Source organism: Cololabis saira, chromosome 15, assembly GCF_033807715.1.
Source record: "Cololabis saira isolate AMF1-May2022 chromosome 15, fColSai1.1, whole genome shotgun sequence".
Classification (NCBI taxonomy): domain Eukaryota; kingdom Metazoa; phylum Chordata; class Actinopteri; order Beloniformes; family Belonidae; genus Cololabis; species Cololabis saira.
Window position 1 is genome coordinate 10,095,696 of NC_084601.1, and position 22,150 is coordinate 10,117,845.

A 22,150-nucleotide genomic window follows, 5' to 3' on the forward strand; every position below is an offset into this window, starting at 1 on the left:
GTCTTTGCTTTTTTTTAGCAGAAAATCCATCTGATTTGTTGTGCTGAGTTTGTTCCTGTGTTCCCACTAACCTCGCGAGAACTGCCAACTAGGCTACATCAGGTGGCAGTTCTTGCAAGGTTAGTTGACAATTCAGTTTGGAGAGACACAGGAATGCTTTTAAAAAATTATTATATTATAAAACGGGAAATTTACGGGAAAATACTAATACGGGAGGACCGTGGGAAAGAGGGGTAAAATACGGTAGTTTCCCGGCGAAAACAGGAGACTTGACAGGTATGCATGAGTAAAACGTAGCAAAACATGTGGAAGTAGACAAAAAAGAGACAACAGATGAGTAATGAATCATTTTATTTGACAGGAATGATGTTAAGTATATTCAATTTTAATTACACATAACAAGCAGCTTACTCATCTATTGTAAACATGGAGAAAATGAACACACATATAGCCGGTGAGATGGTCGTATTTCCATAAAAATATAAAGATATAGCTACACTGGTATGTTGTGTACACCCAGTCGAAAGACATCATTTGTGCACGCCCATGCACAGTTCGCGGACTTCAGCATGAATACCTGATGAAAAGCCATGGGTGGGTCGTCATCAGCCTGTTGCAAAAGAGATATTAGAAATAGGAGAAAATGCATTCATGAAATAAACCAGAATAAAAGCATGTTAAGATTAAAGCAGCTTTGTTTTAATTGTGTGTTTAAAGTTTCAAAATGCTCTTCAGCCAACTGACAATGATAATGAGATGAAGCAGGCAAGTGAATGGGAGCTTATTTTCTGCTGTATGTCCACATATACCTGTAACTGTCCAAAGACCATGATGAGGATACAACTGTCTATTGTCGGTTGAAAGTCTTGTTCTGTGATTATGTGCTTAATGCGCTTGAAAGGCAGGCTCTGTGGATTGGAAACAAATATAATTAGTTGAATGAACAGCAGCTGCTAATTCATGAGTTATTTGCTAGAAATACGGTAGAAACATTAATCCAAAGTAACTAAATATTTGCACAGTAAGGACACAAATACAGGCACTTATTCACAAAGAAGATTGGAATTAAGGACAACATGTCTACTTTTTAAGGATTTTGATTAACATCAATCATCTATGAAAAGATGCTTACTACGAGCTTGCCAGCAATTGCTTCTCTCCCCTGAAACGGAGATCCTTCCCATGTCAAGCAAGCATCAGGAGACTGACGAGGAACGGAAAAAAAAAAAGAGATGGGTTGTCAGCAAATGTATACATATAATTTATTTAATCAATTTAAAACGTGCTGTTGCACTGAAAGACCTACATATAGGTTGGCAAGTCCCATCCTGTTGGTATTGTCAAACTGGTTATAATATTCCTGGACAAACCCCTCTCCAATCTTCTGCCATAATTCTTTATCAGCAGCCATGTGTGTAGCTTCAAACCTGCAGAAGAGTCGAGGAAGTGAAGAGAAGAGATGTCAAAGTTCACAGTAGTTCATTAATCTTGTGTTTTAACATTTGAATTACAAAGAGTCCAATAAAAAAATAAATAATTAGAAATCTCTTTATTTCGCTAAATGTACAATGTACACAGGAATTTGACCTGGTAAAAACAGCACCACTGAGCAATAAAATAACAATTAGAAATAAAAATAGTAACAATATAATATGTAAATCAAAAATATATAATGTGTATGTACAGGACTTTCTCAGAAAATTAGAATATTGGGATAAAGTTCTTTATTTTCTGTAATGCAATTAAAAAAACATAAATGTCATACATTCTGGATTCATTACAAATCAACTGAAATATTGCAAGCCTGTTATTATTTTAATATTGCTGATTATGGTTTACAGTTTAAGATTAAGATTCCCAGAATATTCTAATTTTTTTGAGATAGGATATTTGAGTTCTCTTAAGCTGTAAGCCATGATCAGCAATATTAAAATAATAAAAGGCTTGCAATATTTCAGTTGATTTGTAATGAATCCAGAATGTATGACATTTTTGTTTTTTTAAATTGCATTACAGAAAATAAAGGACTTTATCACAATATTCTAATTTTCTGAGACAGTCCTGTAATATGAAGTATTTACAAGATGAGAGGAATGAAAAATGAAATAAAGTGTTCTTTAAGTGTCTTTTAGGAGCGCAGGTTGTGTGGGGGGGCTGAGATTTATTTTGGGAAAAACTGTTCAAGTGCCTGGTGGTTTTGGTCCTGATGGACCTGATCATAAAACACTTAATCACGATCCACTTGCACCTTTACTTTTATGCTGCTTAGTTTCGTGGCGGGCTTGGACTTTAACAGTTTTAACCCCGAGTTTTAACCCTTGATCCAGGCTCGGATTGAAGAAACTATGAGATGGTCCAATAACACAAATACAGTAAGAGTTTCGGTTTCATTACAATAACAAAAGTGTGTTCTCAGGCCACAAACAGCACGTGTTATGACAAGTGTGTTAATGCTACAGAACTAGCTGCCATTAAGGCCCTGATGCTCACACTGTTGATTAATCATGATTTATATCATCTGATCAAGTTACGATCACGCGAAGAGTACACACTGTAACACATAATTACATTTAACTGATAATATGATCTTTGACTGGTCTACGGGGAAAAATAATCGCCATTTATTGACCAGCATTGTTGGCGAGACGTCGCCGTTTTTAAACAGTTTCGTTTTTCCACAGGGCTTTCCCTAACGAAAGACGGTAAAAAAAAATCATACCCAAGAGAAAAGTTATACATTTAATCAGTACTTTACCGTGTTGGTGAGTTTAATGTACTTCTTTACACAGTGGGGGAAGTCAGATGAAGTTAACTTAAACCAACCCCGCGTTTCCCGCTTCCGGATGTGACACGCATGCTACGTCATCGCCAGCTGACCAATCACGGTCGAGATCCTTATTACACGGTTTAAGGTAATTTGATCCTATTGGGGGCTAAATAAAGCCTGAGCAAAATACCCAGTCACAAAACTGGATTAGGTTTTTTTTTTTCTTTAAATACATTTGTAACTTACTTCTTTATAAATATAATTGAAGAAAGAACTTCAAAACAAGACAAATACAATGTTTCTTTTCTATTTTCTAAATTTAGTTTAACATTGAGTGACGCTAGTAGGTCTCATTTACAGTACAGACCAAAAGTTTGGACACACTTCCCCATTTGTTTGAATGAGAAGACCGTAAAAAAGAGGAAGAGTAAAATAAATCTTATATTTCAAAGCTGGTAAACTAAACTTAACTGCTCTGAGTGAAACTTTTTTTTTTTTTTTTTTTAATTTGAGCATTAAAAGTAATAAATGAATGTGAAACAAAGAGCTTCTTAAATAAATTTAATAATTTTAAAAATGTAAACCTAAATGAACATGTCAATTATACATCTTTACCATCCCGTTTTGGCATGTAATCAAACATAGCTGTGACCACTTGTGACCTTGTTGCTCGTGTTCGGGCCACGTCACTGAGATCCAAGATTCTGCATCCAATCCAAGATCGGAGAACAATTAAATCACATGTTAATCCTTGGCTCGTCACTGACTTATGAATCTAAAACAACTCATCTTTGTGCATGTGCTTTTCTGAAAAGGGTGCCATCAATAATTTAGCGTTCTGTCAGTGGGACAGCTGTCATCCACAGCCAGTAAAATAAAGCTAGATATAAAGTAAACAGTTTGAAATGGAAGACATTAAATTCTTAATCATATAAGATCAATATTGCTTGGGAAGAGTGACATGAAGGAATACAGATCAGTTCATAACAGCGTGCAGGTCATTATAAACACCATTGACAGATATGCAAATGTATATTTAAAAAACTGGGTTAATTTTTCATGTATAACATTTAAAGGTCTTCACACCAATTCTGAATGTACCGTCTTACTCTGCAGGATGATTTTGTCCTCCTGACTTGTTCTAATGTGTGACATTGAAACGTTAAGAAAACAAAATTGAAAAGACAAAAGACCCATTTAGGCACTTTTAAAATCATGTTTCTACAGTTCAGTGCTTGTTGCTGCCAGGAAATGACACTCAAAAATGGAGATGTCTTCACACGCTTGAGTTCCAGTGAATTGTTTGGAAAGGCTACTATTGCTTTGTTGAGGCCACTGGACCGATAGATCCTCGTCCAAAAGGATGGCAGTAAAGGTCGTCTTCACCCGCGAGGCCTCATCAGTTAGAACTGAGCTGTGTTTTAAGTGTCCGTGTCCCACGAGGTCACGGTTCTGGCTGCGCTGTGAAATAATCATCAGTCCTGAAGACGCTGGGGATCTCTTGATGTTGGTGTGCCGCTTGTCTTCGTGGGCTGGCCTGTTTCTGTGATTGAAAAGACAAACGTTAAACTTCACCGTTTGATAGGACCGATCATAACTGATCTGTAGGATTGGAAAATACTTTGTGAGCAAAACTGTACCTGTTTAACTCTGATGCCTAAACTTCACTCGTAGATTTCAAATGCAGTCGGATCATTTAAAACAATAAATTCTCAACTGCATGAATTAAATCTTACATTTAAGAAGCCAGGGACGCTCATTGTGCGGAGGATCTTCTTGAAAGCACTCGGTAGTGTTCCTAGTTCTCCCTCGGCCTGCGTGACCTGCTCCTCCATCGCGTTGACGTTCGCTCCGACCATTTTCACGAAGGCCTGCAGGAACCCCAGGGTAAGATGGTAACTCATAATTTATTTTTCCATCAGATTTCACTTGAGTAAAAACAAACATGCTTAATTGTTATAAAAGAATACAAATGTACAAAGAAAATCTGTCTTCAGTTGTTTTTGAAGGAGCACCAACATTTTCCTTTAAATGAGAAACTGAACTCTGAATATCAGTAATGAATGAAAAATAAAATACAAGTCAGACATTAGTTGAATGCTGTTTAATCAGACTAGAAATTCAAATTTCTTTAGTATCTATGGGACAAACTTGTCACAGATCCTATAACAGTCTTAAAACCCCACTCCCAGGAATGGGGGTACAGCTGATGGACACTGCATTCAGCAACTGTTTGTTTTGTTTGGACCTTTTAAGTGACACACAATGGGTCTGCCAGGTTACCATGGTAACGTAGCGACACATCAGCATCTCTTTTGCATTAAATGCACAATGAACGAAAAGGAAAACCACCTTGGACCACTTGTTTTTGTCTCCCTCTTTTTATTCATAAAACAGATGTGGCCCGACGCAGCAGGAGTTAAAAAGAGTGTGTAGCTGGAGGAATACCCAGAAGTGAAAATTCAAAAAGCGTTTTTCCTTATAAAATGAAAAACCTAATTACATTGTATTTAGGCCGCGTTCAGACTGCAGGCAAATATCCGATTTTTAGCCCATCCAGATTGAAACTGGATGACTCTTTTGAAGTCTGAACAGTCCCAAACCGCATGAGATCCGATTTTTGCAAACCAGATCGAAACCACCTCCGGGAGGTAGTTTCATATCCGATCACTATCGCATTTGGGCAGATGCGTGTCAGTCTGAACAGCTCCAAACACTCAGATCGGATATGACTGTCCCAGACGCTCCAAACCACCCGCCCATTTCCAGTTGTGGAGCTACTCATCCTTTCACAGAGAGCATGTACAATCTCTGATGTCACGTCAAAAACTATTATTTGTAGTTTAAGTGTTGCAAATTCACATTACAACATGTTTTAATAGCAGAAAAAAAGACCGCATTTCCACGTACGGTGCGGGTCCCCGCGTACCCTACGCCGTAGGTCTGCGTTGGTGTAACGCGGAACCATAAATCAGCCTTCATATCTTCCTATCAGTCGCGCTGAGAGCCTGAACCTGCAGCCTGTCAGCTCATCAGCTGCCAGTTGTTCATCATTGCTGGTTCGTTTTGTTAACTCTGAGCTTTGTTGGTTGGTTTGTTAGTTTGCTGGTGGTTTTGTTCTGAACACTTTTCTCTTTGACGCCGGGTCCCTCCGCCGAGACACAACTTTTGCGGTATGCGTTCATTGTTATGTCTAAAAATGATGCGCAGTGCCGACCCAATCAGAAACGGTACAGATATTTTGATTTTTTTTTTATATATATAAAAAAAATAAATGTATAAAAAAAATAAAGGATCCCCATAACCTTTGATCGGGTGGGCAGGACGCACGGTTTGCCCCAAAACCAGCCTCGAGTTCCAGTAACAGAGGTCCGACGGGAGGATTAGAGTGAGATGGGGCAGTCTCAAACGATTTAAAATATTGCACAGTGTATGCCCAGCTTTACAGGTATGGAACAGCATGGGAGCTGGCTCCATATTGTTATTATTACATGACTTCACACAATACACGCGCTGGGTGACGCCTCCGCTCCGACGTCGTTGCTACGGCAACCCGTCAGATCAGTCAATGATGTGGCCCAGTCTGAACAGAGCCAGATCCGATTTGGACACTTGCTAAACACAGTGTGGACAGTCAGCCCTGAAAATCGGATATGAGAAGGTATCAGATATATATCAGATTTGCCTGCAGTCTGAACGCGGCCTTAGTGTTAGCAAGTTAGAGAGATATCGCCGTTTATGACCAGAGGTAGTCTTGGACGAGGAGTTTAAGAGCTCCTAGAGCGCAGGAAGAGAACGCTCTGCTCCGTTTATCTTTAATCAAGCTTAGTTTCTTTGCCGTTTACTTAATGAAATAAAAATCTGCCCTTTGCCAAAGTATTGTTCTTCAGTGTTAGAGCATTTATTGCACTATTTTTAACCTCCATTTACACAATGCTGGTGAAGAAAAAAACAAAAAAACAAAACATTTGAGTGGCTGCTAGATTTTGAAATCTACTCGTCACTGAGACAGGTCACATGTGGACCAAAAGTTAATTTCCTGCCCCACATGACTGCTCTGGTTAACAATAATACTTCAGTCGGGGCAGAAATGATGTAGATGGGTGATGCAAAACAACTGTATTTTACAATGTGTTCACTTAAAAAGGATCTCATCCTTCCCAGAAACTAATTTAACAGATGAACAGTAGCACATGAGATATAAACATTTATTGAGGGGAAACAAATGGTGGCTGAAAAAGGATCACAGTTTAATATGTCATGTGTTGTTGTTCATCTGAGATTGTACTAATCTAATTTTGACATCAGGAGATGACCAGATAAATGAAAATTAATTCACTTCATAAGCTTCTGATAAGTGACCATCTGATGTTCTATGTTGGTATACCAATGATGTGAATGTCTGGAGGACGAGAATGTGTTCCCAAAGCACTACAACAATAAACTTACCTCCAACTTATCAATCTTTTTATAAATGTGTCTCATTTCATCGGACTTCTGTTGGATTTGAGGTAGATTTTCATTCACTATCTGGGAAGTATCGTTACGAATCTGAGGAGGAAACAGGAAACAATGCAACAGACTCAGTGAGGTGCAGAATAAACACGACTATACGTAAACATCCAACAACCAGCCCAGCTCACCATGTCCAGCATCCCAACAAACTCGTCTACTCTCGTCAGCATTTCCTCCAAGCTTTTCTCCAAGCACAGGATCTGGTGGTTGTATTACAAGAGAGGCACAATGATTGGATGACAAACGGCTGGAAGCAAAGCCCAAAGTCACATACGACAACAGCATGAACAGTCGACCCCACACGTGCTTATGAATTTAATCAGAATGAGGTCTTTGTCTTTCTGCAGGCTCTGTTAGTCGGAGCTGGTGTCACGCGTGTCCACTTAATGCCCCTCGTGAGTGCTGATGAGCCAGATCATCACACAGCTCCAGTAAAACATAAATGTTCCCACATTTAGAACCAACTGTGTCTGAGATGGAGGGAAGTGCAAGTTTCTGTCCTCCATGTCAGAGGAATTGTCCTAAATATGTCGGAGTTGCTGCCAGACACTCTTTAGTTTATCTGAACTAATTACCGTAATTGGAAAATGAGAGTCCTGGTATCAGATCTACGAGAAAAGCCCAGTACCACCCCCCCCATCTAGAGGGAAGCCCGGTGTCTGCCAATTTCTGCTGCTTTGCCAAAAAATGTTACCTAATGGTTTTCTACCTTTCCAGAGCTACAATTTTACTGTGTTTTACTCCCTAAACCACTTCCTTTTCCCCCAAGTGGTCCTTGTCTCTTGCCAGGCCATTATTGTAAATAAGAACGTGTTCTTAATGACCTGCCTGGCTAAATAAAGGTGAATCGACTGAATCAATATCAAATAAAGCAATACAATTTCTTTTTTTTCTCTTTATCGTATAATGTTCACAAAGTGTAATGCAATTCATGTCATGGGTAGTGTATTTTGAAGGATAAAATACTCCCATATTATCAATTTTACATCGTGCAAGAAATGATGCAAACTTTGAAAATCGACTGTGTGCATCCGCAACACCACAAAGTAGCCAGAATCTGATTTCTCACCTGAAAATGGGTCTTTTTACCTGCCAAAAATTGATTGAAGGCCAAATACAGTTAATGAAAGGTTGTTTCTACCTAAATATGATTTGATCTCGTTCTTGAGCTTCATAATCTGAAAATCTGACGTTTTAGCACTATCAATCAATCATTTATTTTAACTCACGACCATGATCACATGGTATGGAGCACAGAACACAAACATTTGTACATTTGTAGCAAGTGGCAGGCTGTACATATTCAACCAAAATACTCAATTTGGAAAAAAAAAAAAAAAAAAAGTAAAAATAAAAATCATTTAAACCGAGGAAGAGCCTTAAAAAGGCGCCTAATTTATAAATAACATTTAACTTATTAGATTGAAGTAACAAAATCAATTTAAACATAGATGGTCGGTTTGTATAATACTTTGGTAAGTATTTTTGTTTGAGATTCATTATATTTACATTTTACATTCAAACAAAATATGAAACTCATCTCCAATACAGTTGATGTTACAGAGGTTACAGAATCTCTGACTTCTATACAAACCTTTATACCTTACAGTGACTTTTGGTATTATACTGTTATTCGCACTAAAATTACAAATGGCCTGTCTATACTTTTGATTTTGACCCAATAAGTACTGTTCTAGGTTAAACTCTTGCTTAATCTCTACATAAATATCACATGATGTCATCCTATAGAGTTCACTTCGCCATTTTTGCAGGAATTGATCTTTCAACCTTTGCTCAACAGTTAGTTTCAACCAGTCAATGTTATTCAGAGGTGGGTAGTAACGAGTTACATTTACTCCGTTACATTTACTTGAGTAAGTTTTGGGAAATGTTATACTTTTAGGAGTAGTTTTGAATCACTATTCTTTTACTTTTACTTGAGTAGATTTGTGAAGAAGAAACTGTTACTCTTACTCCGCTACATTAGGCTACGTTGAGCTGTTACTTTTCTTTTATCCCTTTTATCCGCGTACGCGTCAATCTCATGACATCACTGGGTGTTTCTTTGGAAAAAATGTTTGTTTTTGCATGTTTTGTCACATATACACAGACTCATAAACACACACAGAGTTTCTATGAGTTCATGGGCTTGTTCTAGTTCTGCCTGGTTAAAAAAGAAAAATACAAAGGCTTGACATTTTGTGCTACTTGTGCTTAATTAATTTTTTTATTCTGTTATTAATTATTAAAGTACTTGAATTTACTTTAAGATTATTCTAATTTAAGCTGTTTTATTTTTTATTAATTTTAATTAATTTTATTGATTTAATTTGCCTGAAGATGATTATTTTGTACTTTTGTCTGTTTGAATGGTTGTGTTAAAAAAATAAATCAGACGTTACTCAACAGTTACTCAGTACTTGAGTAGTTTTTTCACCAAGTACTTTTTTACTTTTACTCAAGTAATTATTTGGATGACTACTTTTTACTTCTACTTGAGTCATATTATTCTGAAGTAACAGTATTTTTACTCGAGTACAATTTTTGGCTACTCTACTATGATGTTATTACATGTTTGAGAGAGCTGTGCGCGCGCCCGCGGCCAGAAATCAGATTCTGGCAGGCAATCACTTTTTGGCACAACACCGGTACCTGGAACCCGGTACCCCCCCTCCTCATATACGGTACCACCCCCCATCTACGATAAAAGCCTGGTATATATCCCCCCATCACATCATCTACCCCTCCATCTACAGTATATGACAATAACATAACAACCCCACTCAAACAGCAGCTGACTTCAGTGCGGCTGCGCCGTGGGCGGCTCTGCATGGGGCTCTGCCGGACTAACCCACCTCCTCCCCGGCCGTGACCCTCACGTAGGACGAGTAGTCGAGGGCGGTGAGTTTGGGGACCTCGTCGTCCTGCTCCGGCTCGTAGCGGTCCGGGTCGAGGCTGGCGCTGCGGGAGACGCCGTCAGCGGCCGCGGCCGCCGCGGCGGCGCCGAAGCTGGCGCTGTGCGACACCGTCCCGCTGCTCAGCACGTCGCTCACCACGGACAGGCTGCTGGCGCTCTGCGACACGATGCCGCTGTCTCTGCTGATCTCCGCGCTGGACTCCTCCAGGGGGGACAGGAGGCCCACCCTGTCCACCCGGTCCAGTCTGTCCAGCCGCTGCTGCTCCATGTCCACCAGCGTCAGGGTTGCTGCCGTGTTTGGTCCCGTCACCTGACCGGGACACGTGTCCTGCGGGGCGGACGGAGAGCTGCAGGGGTCAAAAATGTACAACTTCGCAACAAGGAGGTGAAAAGCGTATAGCCTGTCAGTGACGTCACCGAGAGATTTTCTGAGGAGCAATACCTGTCAAGTCTCCCTGACACACATATTCTACCCCGCAAAACAATATTAATCAAAATTTAAGAAGGATATAGATGTTAATTGTTCTTTCTGCCAAAGGCATCCTGAGATATATTCTCACTTATTCTGGTCATGTGAATTCACTTATAAATTCTGGAGGGACTTCCACAAGTATATTGGTGATTCTGTCTTTTCTGATTTTCATCTTTATTTTAAGAATGTTATTTTTGGTTTTCATAATTTAATCACAAAGATAGGTTTTTTATTAATCTGTCTTTATTTTTAGCTAAATTTCACATACACAAGTGCAAATTCATCCACAGAAAGCCTGAACTCCTTGTACTCAAAAAAGAACTTGATTAATATATAAGGACAATTTACTCATCAAAAAACACAAAGGCACAAAAGACCATCGGCATCCGTAAATCGCTCAATTTGTTCCTACTCTCACACATTATGTTGTTTTTATTTGTATTTATCCTTTTAATTTACATTCAACTGTCCTGTCCTTTAAATATTCTTTTTTTATTTCTTTTCAATATGGTGTTGGAATATCTGTGTTTGTATGTTACCTTTGTTCTTAATTTTTCATTGTATTTAAAGATTTAAATAAAGAATTAAAAAAGAAAAAACAACCTGTCAAGTCTCCCGTTTTGGCCGGGAAACTACCGTATTTTACCCCCCCTTTCCCGACGTCCTCCTGTATTAGTATTTTCCCGTAATTTTCCCGTTTTATAATGTAATAATTTTTAAAAAGCATTCCTGTGCCTCTCCAAACGGAATTGTCACTAACCTCGCGAGAACTGCCACCTGCTGTAGCCTGGGTGGCAGTTCTCGCGAGGTTAGTGGGAACACGGGAACAAACTCGGAACAACAAGTCAGATGGATGGAGGAAACGAGAGAGAAAACATTTCTTCCAAAAAAGCGAAGACTTTGTGTAAATATCTGTAAAAACGGGAAACCGAATTTACTTTCCCTAACGAGGAGCAGGATGGAGCTCAGAAACATGCGTCTGTGTCATCAGTCATTAATACCAGAGAGCCACATAAGTGAAAATGACAAATTAAAAGAACATGTAAATGTTTCACTTGAAGACAATCAATGTGTATATACACTGAAAATATTTTAAATAAATAACTGTGCTTTAATTCCCTTTTGTGTTTTAATTTAGATTTTATTATAGGAATTACATACATAGGAATGTCCACAGTATTTCAGTGTCAACAAAGGTAGAACTAGCAGATTCTGAGCACCTAGTAAGTTGTAGATTGTAAGTGGTTGACAGGAAGTTATTTTAGATTTCTCTTAAACCTGTCTTAAAATGTAAGATACTGGACCTTGGTTGAAGGAGTGGGTGGCGGAAAATGTCCCTTATTTTTAAATCCAAAACTTGACAGGTATTCTGAGAAGTGGGTTTTTTGAAGCCTCTTTCACATTCACAAGGACACATTTAATCACTGAAAAACCTTCATTTATAGCCTCTGAAAAAGAAAAAAAAGAAGAAAGCCACGTAAAACTGTTCATTTGTGGGTCATTTTTTGACGTCTTTATTTAAAAACTCCCACTGGCTCCTGTTTGATTGTTTGTGTGTGTATTAAAAATTGCATTTGTTCTTCACTCCTGTTATTTACAATGAAGACTAAAGGAGAAAAACACATTTGAAGCCTCTTTGACCTCATATTGTGCATCACTCATTCACAGCAACGTTGTCACCAAGCACTGCAGCTCTCCGGTCCCACTTCTGATCTGTTTAAGTTCTTTTGTCTGTTCTCTGAAATCTGTGTAGGTAAGCATTCGAGTCAGGAACATGGTCCTGCAGCGGTGTCTCGCCCTGCTGTTTCATCCATGGTATTTTCCCAGCAATCTCACGTTCCCTGTGATGATCAAGGTGAAAAAAATGGTTAAAAACTCTTCTTTCTTGCACTTCTTCTACCTCATTGACCTCTCTTCTTCAACACCCCTGTATTTTGGATAATTCAGGTTACGAGCTGCTTACACTGCCTTGCCTGAATAAATAAATCACCATCTGGATTTAACTAAGCAAATAGGCAAGAGCTTCTCACTGGAAAAGTGCTGAACTGATTATACGTTTCTGCTGGAAACAAGTTATTTCACCCAAATTGGTGCAGTGAGGAGCTTCTCATTCCTTTCACCGCCGCCTGAGAAGATGCATCTTGTGGTTATGGAAAAGTTGTTATCCTCCTTCAGATGGGTAACATCATTGGTCTGCATCCAGCAAACAAAGTAACTCAGAACACTGCTGAAACTACTAAACCTGGGTTAAAATCAAAACGGTACGGATAGTTGTCAACCATCATCTTCAAGGAAGAAATGTGGCTTGAAAAAAATATGAACTAAAATCAAGAGTAGAACAGAACTCGTAGTTTTAATAGCGAGTGTTGGAGCATTTCCACATGTGTGTACAATGTGAAGGTTCTGGATACGCTGTGTAGCCTAATATAATTTATTTGTAGTGCAACTGTGCAAATAGGAAAAAAAGGCTCAACTTTGTGGTAAAACAGCCTACATTCATTAGTGGAAGAACAAAAGAAATGCAGATCCACACATGGTTCAATCTTGTGACTAAAGAACAGCACACACAGATGGACAGTTTATTGAAGAAAACAATACATGAGGTTTCTTAACGAGATTATAGGCTGCCACACATACTGTTGAATAGCCTCAGATCTTTATAAAAGTTGCTGCTCATGCAGTCCTAAATCGACCATGGAGGCTTAAATTGGGTGAGATCAGACAACAGCACACGCGCCACATCATTTTCACAGCATTCAGACCATTTAGGCACTAAACATTATCTATTAACCGTCTTCCAGAGACAATTACCGTCTGGATAACGATGCTCTGTCAAAGGTTAAAGGTGAATCACTAAGAAAAGCTAGAGATCTTTTCAATTCAGGAAACTCCCTATAATCTTAGAGGTGTCTGCAATTTCACTGTACAAAAAGCTAAAAAAGGTATGAAAAGGAGATGTGTCTCCATTACTGGAGTTAAATTCTGGAATGATGCCAACATAAATTTAAAAACATGTCATTCTCTTTTGGTTTTTAAGAAAATGGTTTGTAAAGCTATTTTTGAAGCTTATAAGTGCAATTGACTATCTGTAAATGTTTCTTTGCTTTTCTGTTGTTTCTTTGCTTTTCTATTCTCTTTTTGGTTTTCTGGAGGTCGGTAGCCACAAAAAGAAAGTTGGTAATAATAATAATAATAATAATGATTGGATTTATATAGCGCCCTTCTAGGCACCCAGAGCGCTTTACAGAAATCATTATTCATCCATACACATTCTCTCCGGTGGTGGTAAGCTACATCTGTAGCCACAGCTGCCCTGGGGCAGACTGACGGAAGCGTGGCTGCCATATCGCGCCTAACGGCCCCTCCGACCACCACCAACATTCATACACATTCAAACACATTCACACGTAATATACTGTAGGATAGGCTTTTATAAGCAGTTTGCTTCAGCCTATGCCTTTTCAGTCATTGTTCAACACATTTTTGGTTTTGTATGAAATGTTGATGCTGTGCACAATGTTTTTTTTTGGTGTTGTGTTTTGTGTTGTCATGACTGAATAAACTGAAAGTAAACTGAAAGTAGATCTAAAGACTTCTCTTCAGGTGAGCCGGTTCCCCTCTATGGGGTGTCGTTCCACAGTCGGCCAGCAGGTGGCGGTCAGGAACACCGCATGGCTGTGGACGGATGAGGCGTTCAATGCTGAGGCCTGAGCTCCGTAAAAAACGGTTATCACGTTGTTAAACATACAAATAATAGGATTTTTGTGACAGAAGTTTATTTTGAGGAATTTAACGTTTAAACTCACTCAACTCTCTATATTTAAATATTTACATAGTTATGTGAGGTAATAAAAGAATTTGATGCTCAGTCTTTCCTGTGTGTGTTTTTTTTTCTGATCTTTCACCTCTCAGTGCTGAACCAACACATGAGTCTAAGGGCCTGTGTTGTGCGCTTCCTCGGCTTATACAATAACAATCATGTCAGATATTGATCGTGTGACAGGGTTTTAGGTGCTCTTCCCCCGCAGTCTGCTGATTGGCAGCTTAGCTTAGCTTGGTGTCAAGGATCTATTAGCCGTTTGAGGAGTTGTGGCATCCTGAGTAAACAAAGCTGACAAACATTCATTAGCAGAGGGGTGAAAGAAGCCTGCTGCTGCTGCTGCTGGGCCTCAACACAGGATAAAACAGCATTCCTCATGAAGGCTGGCTGCAGCTAAAAGCCACGATGATAAGGACTGGTTGTGCCTGACCAAAGGAATTCAACCTTCGGATACACGTTGTGATGTCTGAAGCAAATTATTTAGCAAAACCTGACCTTAAAGTTTTAACATTCCCTTCCACCTGACTTAAGCTTACTGGATTAAATTGCAGATTTCAGTGACTGGCATGAATGGCACTCCATCTTCAGTTATCATGTCAAGTTTACATAAGTCATTTTTAAAATTCTTTTACTTGAGCATCAGAATAATAAAAAAACAAACACGTCACGCGGCTTTTCATAGTCACGGTGAAGGGAAAGTATAAGGACAAATAAAGCCAGGAAGTTGATTCTTAAAAGTTGATTTATTAACAGCAAATGACTTTAACAAAGACAGAAAGTACTTTATGGTATTGTTGAATACTGTGACAAAGATAAGATGAATAGACAAAGATTAAAATCTCAGAACTGGTTTAAAGACACGTTGTCGGAGGAAGCAGGTCTGTTACATTGTAAAAACAGAACGTTTGATTCATGTAAAAACTGAGGAGTTGAGTTTATGGAGTTGGGTATAATACTAAAACAATCTAAGCTTTACTTTATGGTATAAAAACTAAAGCATGGAATTATCCTAATAAATCCTTAAGATTTGTTTTATGAGAATTTTAGATAATTGACATGTTGTGAAATGCTTTAAACCGTCGAGAAGAAGGAATAAATGGCATTGTTGACGCAGGTGTACTAAATAGTCAAAAGGGGAACGTTTGTTGGGACCAAATACCGCTGCAAATACCGCTGCATCAAGACTCAGCCGACATTCGTACGTCGGGCCCATTAGAGACATACATGAAGTGATTTACTGGTTACATTCAAGTACATGGGTTCTGAATGAGCGTGGACCCCCAGCCATCGCTGTGCCAGGACACCTGAAGACTAGGGGAAGCACCTGATGTTACTGATGAGGAAAACATCTAAACTTAATTCAATTTAAAGAAACATACAAATAAATTCTGTCAGAAAATTATTTGAGATTTTGTGAACATTGAACAAGTAACCACAACATTTTACTGAAAATGTTAAGTAAGCTTTTTATTTTTGTTTTGAACGATAGAAATTTTGAGATAGAACTTAATTCTATTAATTTTATTAAAGCCCTTCATCAAATCTGCAGCAATACTCTTTAAAAACTGCTGAGTGGTATATTGATGAATCCACAGAACAGTTCAAATGTGTCAAACTATGTCTGTGCTTGAGGAAGTTTTTTTCCAGAGTAAAACTTAACCCCAATTTCAAATTGCATTTAATGATACTAATTAGCAGGACACCTTGTTATAGAATGGTTACATATTATGTTTTATGACACTACAAGTGACAATTATCTGAAAGTTGTGGCATGGATGTGCAGACGATGCAACAGCCGTGTTGACAAGACAGAGAACCTTGGGAAAAAACACTAAATGTCTCCATCTGGTTTGAACAAAAATACAATAACTGGTGATGAACCCCTGAATGTGCTTTTGGGTATCAATGCATCATGTTTGATCAATGAAGAACTACACTGATGAGCCGTGACATCACCACCACCTGCCTGATTTTCTGCATGTCCTCTCCGTGATGTCACTACAGCTCTGACCAATCAGGACGTGGACAAAGGGCAACTCTGGTTGACCTGGAGTGTCTGGTAACAGGTCAACGGCAGCTCATCCTCTGTGGGGGGTTTCTGTGGACTGGGCCGGCTTCCCACACGTTCCACGAGAGCTCATCAGGTTGGTATCTGGGGGATTGGGGGCTGCGTGAACATCCAAGACTGCTTGGTGTGTTTGAGTCATTCCCAAGTTGGGCCGAATGTTTTCTAGAGCTGTTTGCATACGAGGGGTAACTGATGCCCTGAGGAGGGACTGGTGTCCTAAGAGGGGCAACTGGTGCTCTAAAGCCGGGCAGACACTGTGCGATTGTCGGCTCGTTTTGAACTGATTTTCCGCTCGTGCGACTATTTTTTGGATCGGGCCAGATTTCGACCCAATCGTTGGTCGTGCCTCGTGCAGTATACGTGGGGTAACGACGAGAGATTAACACCTCACCACGAGCTCCCGATCACAAATCGTGTGCTTGAAAATCAAACGTGTCAATCAAACATTGAAATCCTGGTCGCTCCTCGTGAAGGAATCGCACAGTTGAAGCAGCTACGACCCGATTGGACTCATCCTTTCACAGAGAGCATGCGCAATCTCTGATGTCACGTCAAAAACTATTATTTGTAGTTTAAAGTGTTGCAAATTCACATTACAAATCATGTTTTAATAGCAGAAAAAAAGACCACATTTCCCACGTCTGCCCAGACAATTCCTTGTCCAATCACGACGTCTAATCTTTTTTCATTTATCGCCACACAGAATGGCACAAATTGGCAGCGCGTTTGTTTTATGCTGATGCATCTTCGGTGTCTCCCACTTCGAGGTTCCTCCTCTTCCACTTCTTTTTGACGTTGCAGTTCCAGTAACAGAAGTCCGACATGAGGATTATGATCGTATAGTGTGAGCAGATGAGTTGCATCAGAGCATCAGGGCGTACAGGGTGAGACCATAAACCATTAACTTTTGAACTCAGCGATCTAGTCGTGCAGTTTGAGATGGGGCTGAATCAAACGATTTAAAATATCGCACAGTGTATGCCCAGCTTAAGAGGGCCAACTTGTGCCATACGAAGGGCGAGTGATGCCATACGAGGGGAAACTGGTGTGCAAAAACGTTCAACTCGGTAGCACATATCAAAATTGAATCCATGTGAATGGGAACAAGTTAGCAGCTCATGGTTGAGGCAAAGTGAAATATAATAGAAGTAGGTGGTCCAATAAATGCTGAGCCAAAAGATCACATTTCGAGTCTGGATAAATGTGAGGCAGAATAATTTATTGAAAAAGATACAAAGATTTGATCACAATCATCAATCCATAGAAGACCTATTAAAAACAAGCTCTACACAGGATTTATCAGTATATAAGAAATATAGATTTACTCTTTAAAAACATCCATAAACACGGGCTTGAAAAAAACAACCCCATGTTGGTCCCAGTAACAAGAATAAAAAACCAAAACAGATCTTAAGTGGTCACTCAGACACGGTGTCGGGTCGTAAGTACATTCAGAACTTCAGGCGACAGTGGACTTGCCCAAAAGGTTATTTGTTCCGATGCTTTTCAAGAACCTTCTTAATTAAGACGAAGAAAACTTTTAAAAACACATGAAATATATACATTATTCTCGTTGGAAACTTTCTATGATCCATGATCTTGTAAAACAGAATTTACACAGTTAGTATCCGACCAAAAACTGCCGTTTTCATCCGGCCTGCAGCTCCAGTTCAGTCTCTGAGCATGTGGGATGTTTTACGTCTCTGTGTTTGGGAGTATTATAGGGTGATGACCGTGCCATCCTCCTCCACCCCCCCCTTGGGGAGAGCGAGGCTGTGTCGTGGGTCCGTTTTCAGGGAGCTGAGGATTTTGTGGAGGCTGCCGTTGCTGTGGCGGAGGGCGGGGTTGCTGCTGTGGTGCAGCGGCTGCGGGGGGTGCTGGCTGTGCTGGGACTGTTGGTGCTGGCTGTGCTTAAGGTTCAGGTCTCTGTGGAGCTGGTAGCTGAGGCTGCTGAGGTGGTGGTGGGACCCTCCGTTGAGGCTCGGCTGGGAATGGAAGGAGGCGGTGGAGACCACCGATGACGGACGTGTGGAAGGGCTCGACGGCGCCACCGTGCCCGACGCCGTGGTCGGAGTCTGCTGGTGCGTTCGGGACACGCTCGGCGCCAGAGAGGCAGTGGACCGCTGAGACGGCCGCTTGATGCTGCTCTCGATGACGATATCTGCATCCTCGTCGCTCTCCAGATCGTCTTGGTAACCGTGCGCTCCGGAGGCCGCCTCCCTCGCCGAAGCCACGGACAGACTCGGGTAGCCGTTGGAGCCGCTGCTGTCGGATGACTGACCCGAGCTGCCGGAGATCCTGCTGCTGCGGACCACGTTGTTGCGCTGGTTCACCGGCTTGACGGTCACGATCAGGTTGTGACTGTTGGCGATCATCATATCCGTCACCTGGTCCAAAGACTTCCCCGTCACCTCGATGCCGTTCACCTCCAGCACCTCGTCGTTCACCGCCAGCAGCCCGGTGCTCTCCGCCAGCCCTCCGGGCACCAGCCGGGATATGAAGATGCCCGGAACTTTCTCCAGGCCGTGAGGCGTCACGCGGACACTTGTCCCGTCCCGGATGTAAAATCCCAGGGGCTTGTCCGAGCCGTGGCGATAGAGCCGGACGCGGCGGTGGGATTCGGGCAGGATGTCCACGTCGATGATGGAGGACACCGGCCTGAAGTCCTGCGGCATGCCGATGCGGATGTGAGGACGCTTGCGATTGATGTCACTGTTGCGCAGCGCCACGACCGCCTTCTTCTTACGAGTTATCGTGTTGGTGCCGAAGGTGGTGTAGTCGACCTCTTCTGCAAACAAACAGATTGGAAAAAAAAGAAAAGGACGTAAGTTTAAGGTTCACATTGAGCAGACGGCACGCATTCATTGATCCGTGTGCATCGTGGTCTGTGCTACGCTACGACTTCATAACCTGCACATGGTTTCTTTAAATCAGACCACCTGTCTCACAAACTCACTGACCTCTTTTGAAGCTGTGCACAGATGTGGAAAAGAATGAAAAGAAGTTTCACGTGAAAAACACACTCATCATTTCAAAAGTTCTCATTCCAGATGTCAGATAGGAGTATTACGTATGATGCTCTCAAACCTGCCCGAGTGCTTATTTACTCCACGACGAGTCAAAAGCAAAAGGCACAAAGTGACAAACTCAACCTGTGCACAAAAACAAAACATGGTAAAGTCACACACTGGTGTTAGCGAGAAGCTGCAGGGCTGCAAGTATGTTTTGTGTGCATGTTTGCAAGAACTGCTGAGTGTGCAGAGCATTCCTCTGCTGAGAGGGGCGACCCACCCCGCCGCCACTCGCCAGCAGCTGCACAGATTCCCACTTTGCATGTCTGTGCACCCATCATCCTCCCTGCGAAACGCAGGCCTCTTATAGGAGACATGCAAGATGGTACAACGCGCGAGAGAGGAATGAGGTCAGAGTCGATATCGGCGCGGTAATCACAGAAACGGCATGTTTCCAATCGGAGAGTTGGAGGAATCAGAACAACAATGAAAGCCTTCATGGTGGGCTGAATCAACCCCCTCGACGGGCGAGCGGCATCCTCAAAATAGCGCAGCCACGGCCAAACATATTCATGCACCAACTTGCATAAAAACAGACAAACACGGGTCAAAAGGATGGACATACTCTGGGGTACCACACTGGGGGAAAAAACTAAGCAAAAGCATCCTTTCAGCTGAATCTCTGACATAAAGGCAGTGGGGGCAAAAAAAGAAACTGCTCTCCGTGGCAAATAAATACCTTGGTATCTGTCTAATCTTCCCCTCTCAGGCAGACAGGAAATCTGGACACAGAGCAGCCTGATGTGACAGGAAGTGAAGCTTCCCCAACCCCCCCGGTGGGACCGTCAGCTCCTGCGTTTCCATGAGTCATGCTTGCGCTTTTGTGTGCAACCCATTTTTATTTCTCCAGTGATGGGGACTGCTTGGCCATCTCTCTACCCCCAGACTGAGCAGAGCCGGCTGGGAATGTGTCCCGGCAGACTCGGGGAAGTGTGGGTACGACGCTCCCTACGAGGTGCTGACGCACCGTTAATATTCCTCCTCCAGCGGCTCCTCTTCCCCCGAGCAAACTGTCGACTCAGCAACGGCATGCTTTACTCTGGGAGGAAGAAAGATGAGTTTGGAGTCTCTGGGATTTTGTGTGTGCTTGCGGTGCGTTTCAGGAGAAGAAGGAGCTTGTGGGAGTAGCCAGGGATCAAACTAAGCGGAGAGGGTTGGCTAATGTGAGAAAACTTGTAAATGACAGAAACAGGAACGACAAACAAAACAAAACAAAAAAAAAAAAAATCACGCCAACTTCATGCTCGATATAAAAACGGTGCTGAATGTTGATCCATCTGAACGCCGCCCCTCAAGTTTTCTGAGTTTTCTGTGCACGCTGTGGCAGGCGTTCGTTTGATTGAATCCAGAGAAGGCATTTGCTGGAGGGCTAGAGTTTCTGCCACAAGTGCAAGTCTCCCCTGATGGGAACCATATTGGGGGAAGGATTGCAGCAGAGCCTCATAGCAGGTTTCTGGTGCAACATCCTGCTCCCACACCCTCACCTCAGTCTGAAACCGAAGCCCCGCCACACAGCACGCAACATCGCCGGCGTAGGGAGCAGGACGGGCCGTCTCCTGCTCAAAAACCCAACTATAACCCAGCGTTCTGCATTTTAATATTTTACAGCTGTTATAAGAAGCATATGTGGGAATGATCCGCTTTGAGGAAGCCGAGTGTGTCTGATACCAACGGAGGAAAGTGCTCGGCTGAGGCGACTGGGAGGAGCGGGCACCCTTAACTACAGGAACTGGTGAAAGTTGGGCTCAACGCTCATCTTTTCTTGGGAAGTAAAACAGGGTCTCGACCGTTTTCATCTAGCGAGTGATTTACATTTACGAGCGAGGAAGAGCCTACCGTCTTAGCTATTTACTCATCAAAGGGCACAACATCGTCTCGTAACGTAGTAATAGCTCTTTAATTACACAGCCTTCAGCCCAAACGCCTTTCCGCAGGGTTAGCTTCACGTTTCTGACTTCTCTGCATCCCGCTACATTTACAGCATCTGGATATCGGTAGAAAAGTAGCATTTAGCCCTGTTTACCGTCAGTGCAGTTGTTTGTGTGTAATGTTTAAAATAAACACGTGAAGTGAGCGGTTTGCTGGCAGCGTGGCGGGGCGGTGGTTAGCGCCGCCTCACAGCCGGATGGTCCTGGTTCAGAGATACAGAGAAGACCGACCTCATGCTGTCATTGAGCCTCCATCGTCAAGCTAAGTATCGCAAAGAAAAATGGTCCATGGAAACACCTCGAATTAGAAAAGAAAAGCCGCAAAAGTCTTTTTACGCCGTTGTGAGGTGGTTTGTCAGATGTCTCAATAGTCCAGTTTAGTGCAAAAGTGTAACGGAAACAGTTTCTTCCAACATTTACACGTCTCCGGTAGGGCTGCAGCTATCGAATATTTTAGTAATCGAGTATTCTACTAAAAATTCCATCGATTAATCGAGTAATCGGATAAAAACATATTTGTTTAGTTAAAGAGCAATTATAAATATACATTAGATGTTAATTGACATCACTAATACTAAATTATATAATACAG

The 22,150-nt window shown here is 41.5% G+C and overlaps 3 protein-coding genes across 3 annotated transcripts in view; all 3 read right to left on the reverse strand.

Annotated features, from left to right (window-relative positions):
* Positions 1 to 334: 334 nt before the first annotated feature.
* LOC133461062 (nuclear transport factor 2-like) lies at positions 335 to 2,884 on the reverse strand. Its single transcript, XM_061741822.1, has 5 exons — positions 2,756 to 2,884; positions 1,307 to 1,427; positions 1,133 to 1,204; positions 810 to 908; positions 335 to 610 (listed from the first exon to the last, which is right to left on the reverse strand). The coding sequence occupies exons 2-5, from the start codon at positions 1,409 to 1,411 to the stop codon at positions 494 to 496; spliced, it is 393 nt and encodes a 130-aa protein (XP_061597806.1). The 5' UTR covers positions 1,412 to 1,427; positions 2,756 to 2,884; the 3' UTR covers positions 335 to 493.
* Positions 2,885 to 3,312: 428 nt separating this feature from the next.
* bloc1s4 (biogenesis of lysosomal organelles complex-1, subunit 4, cappuccino) lies at positions 3,313 to 10,530 on the reverse strand. Its single transcript, XM_061741823.1, has 5 exons — positions 10,138 to 10,530; positions 7,411 to 7,482; positions 7,217 to 7,318; positions 4,504 to 4,638; positions 3,313 to 4,310 (listed from the first exon to the last, which is right to left on the reverse strand). The coding sequence occupies exons 1-5, from the start codon at positions 10,465 to 10,467 to the stop codon at positions 4,212 to 4,214; spliced, it is 738 nt and encodes a 245-aa protein (XP_061597807.1). The 5' UTR covers positions 10,468 to 10,530; the 3' UTR covers positions 3,313 to 4,211.
* Positions 10,531 to 17,751: 7,221 nt separating this feature from the next.
* pard6gb (par-6 family cell polarity regulator gamma b) overlaps positions 17,752 to 22,150 on the reverse strand; it is a 43,073-nt gene continuing 38,674 nt past the window's right edge. Inside the window, exon 3 of the mRNA XM_061741824.1 lies at positions 17,752 to 19,347. Coding sequence (XP_061597808.1) covers positions 18,278 to 19,347 — 1,070 coding nt within the window. The 3' untranslated portion in view covers positions 17,752 to 18,277. The remainder of the gene's footprint in view (positions 19,348 to 22,150) is intronic.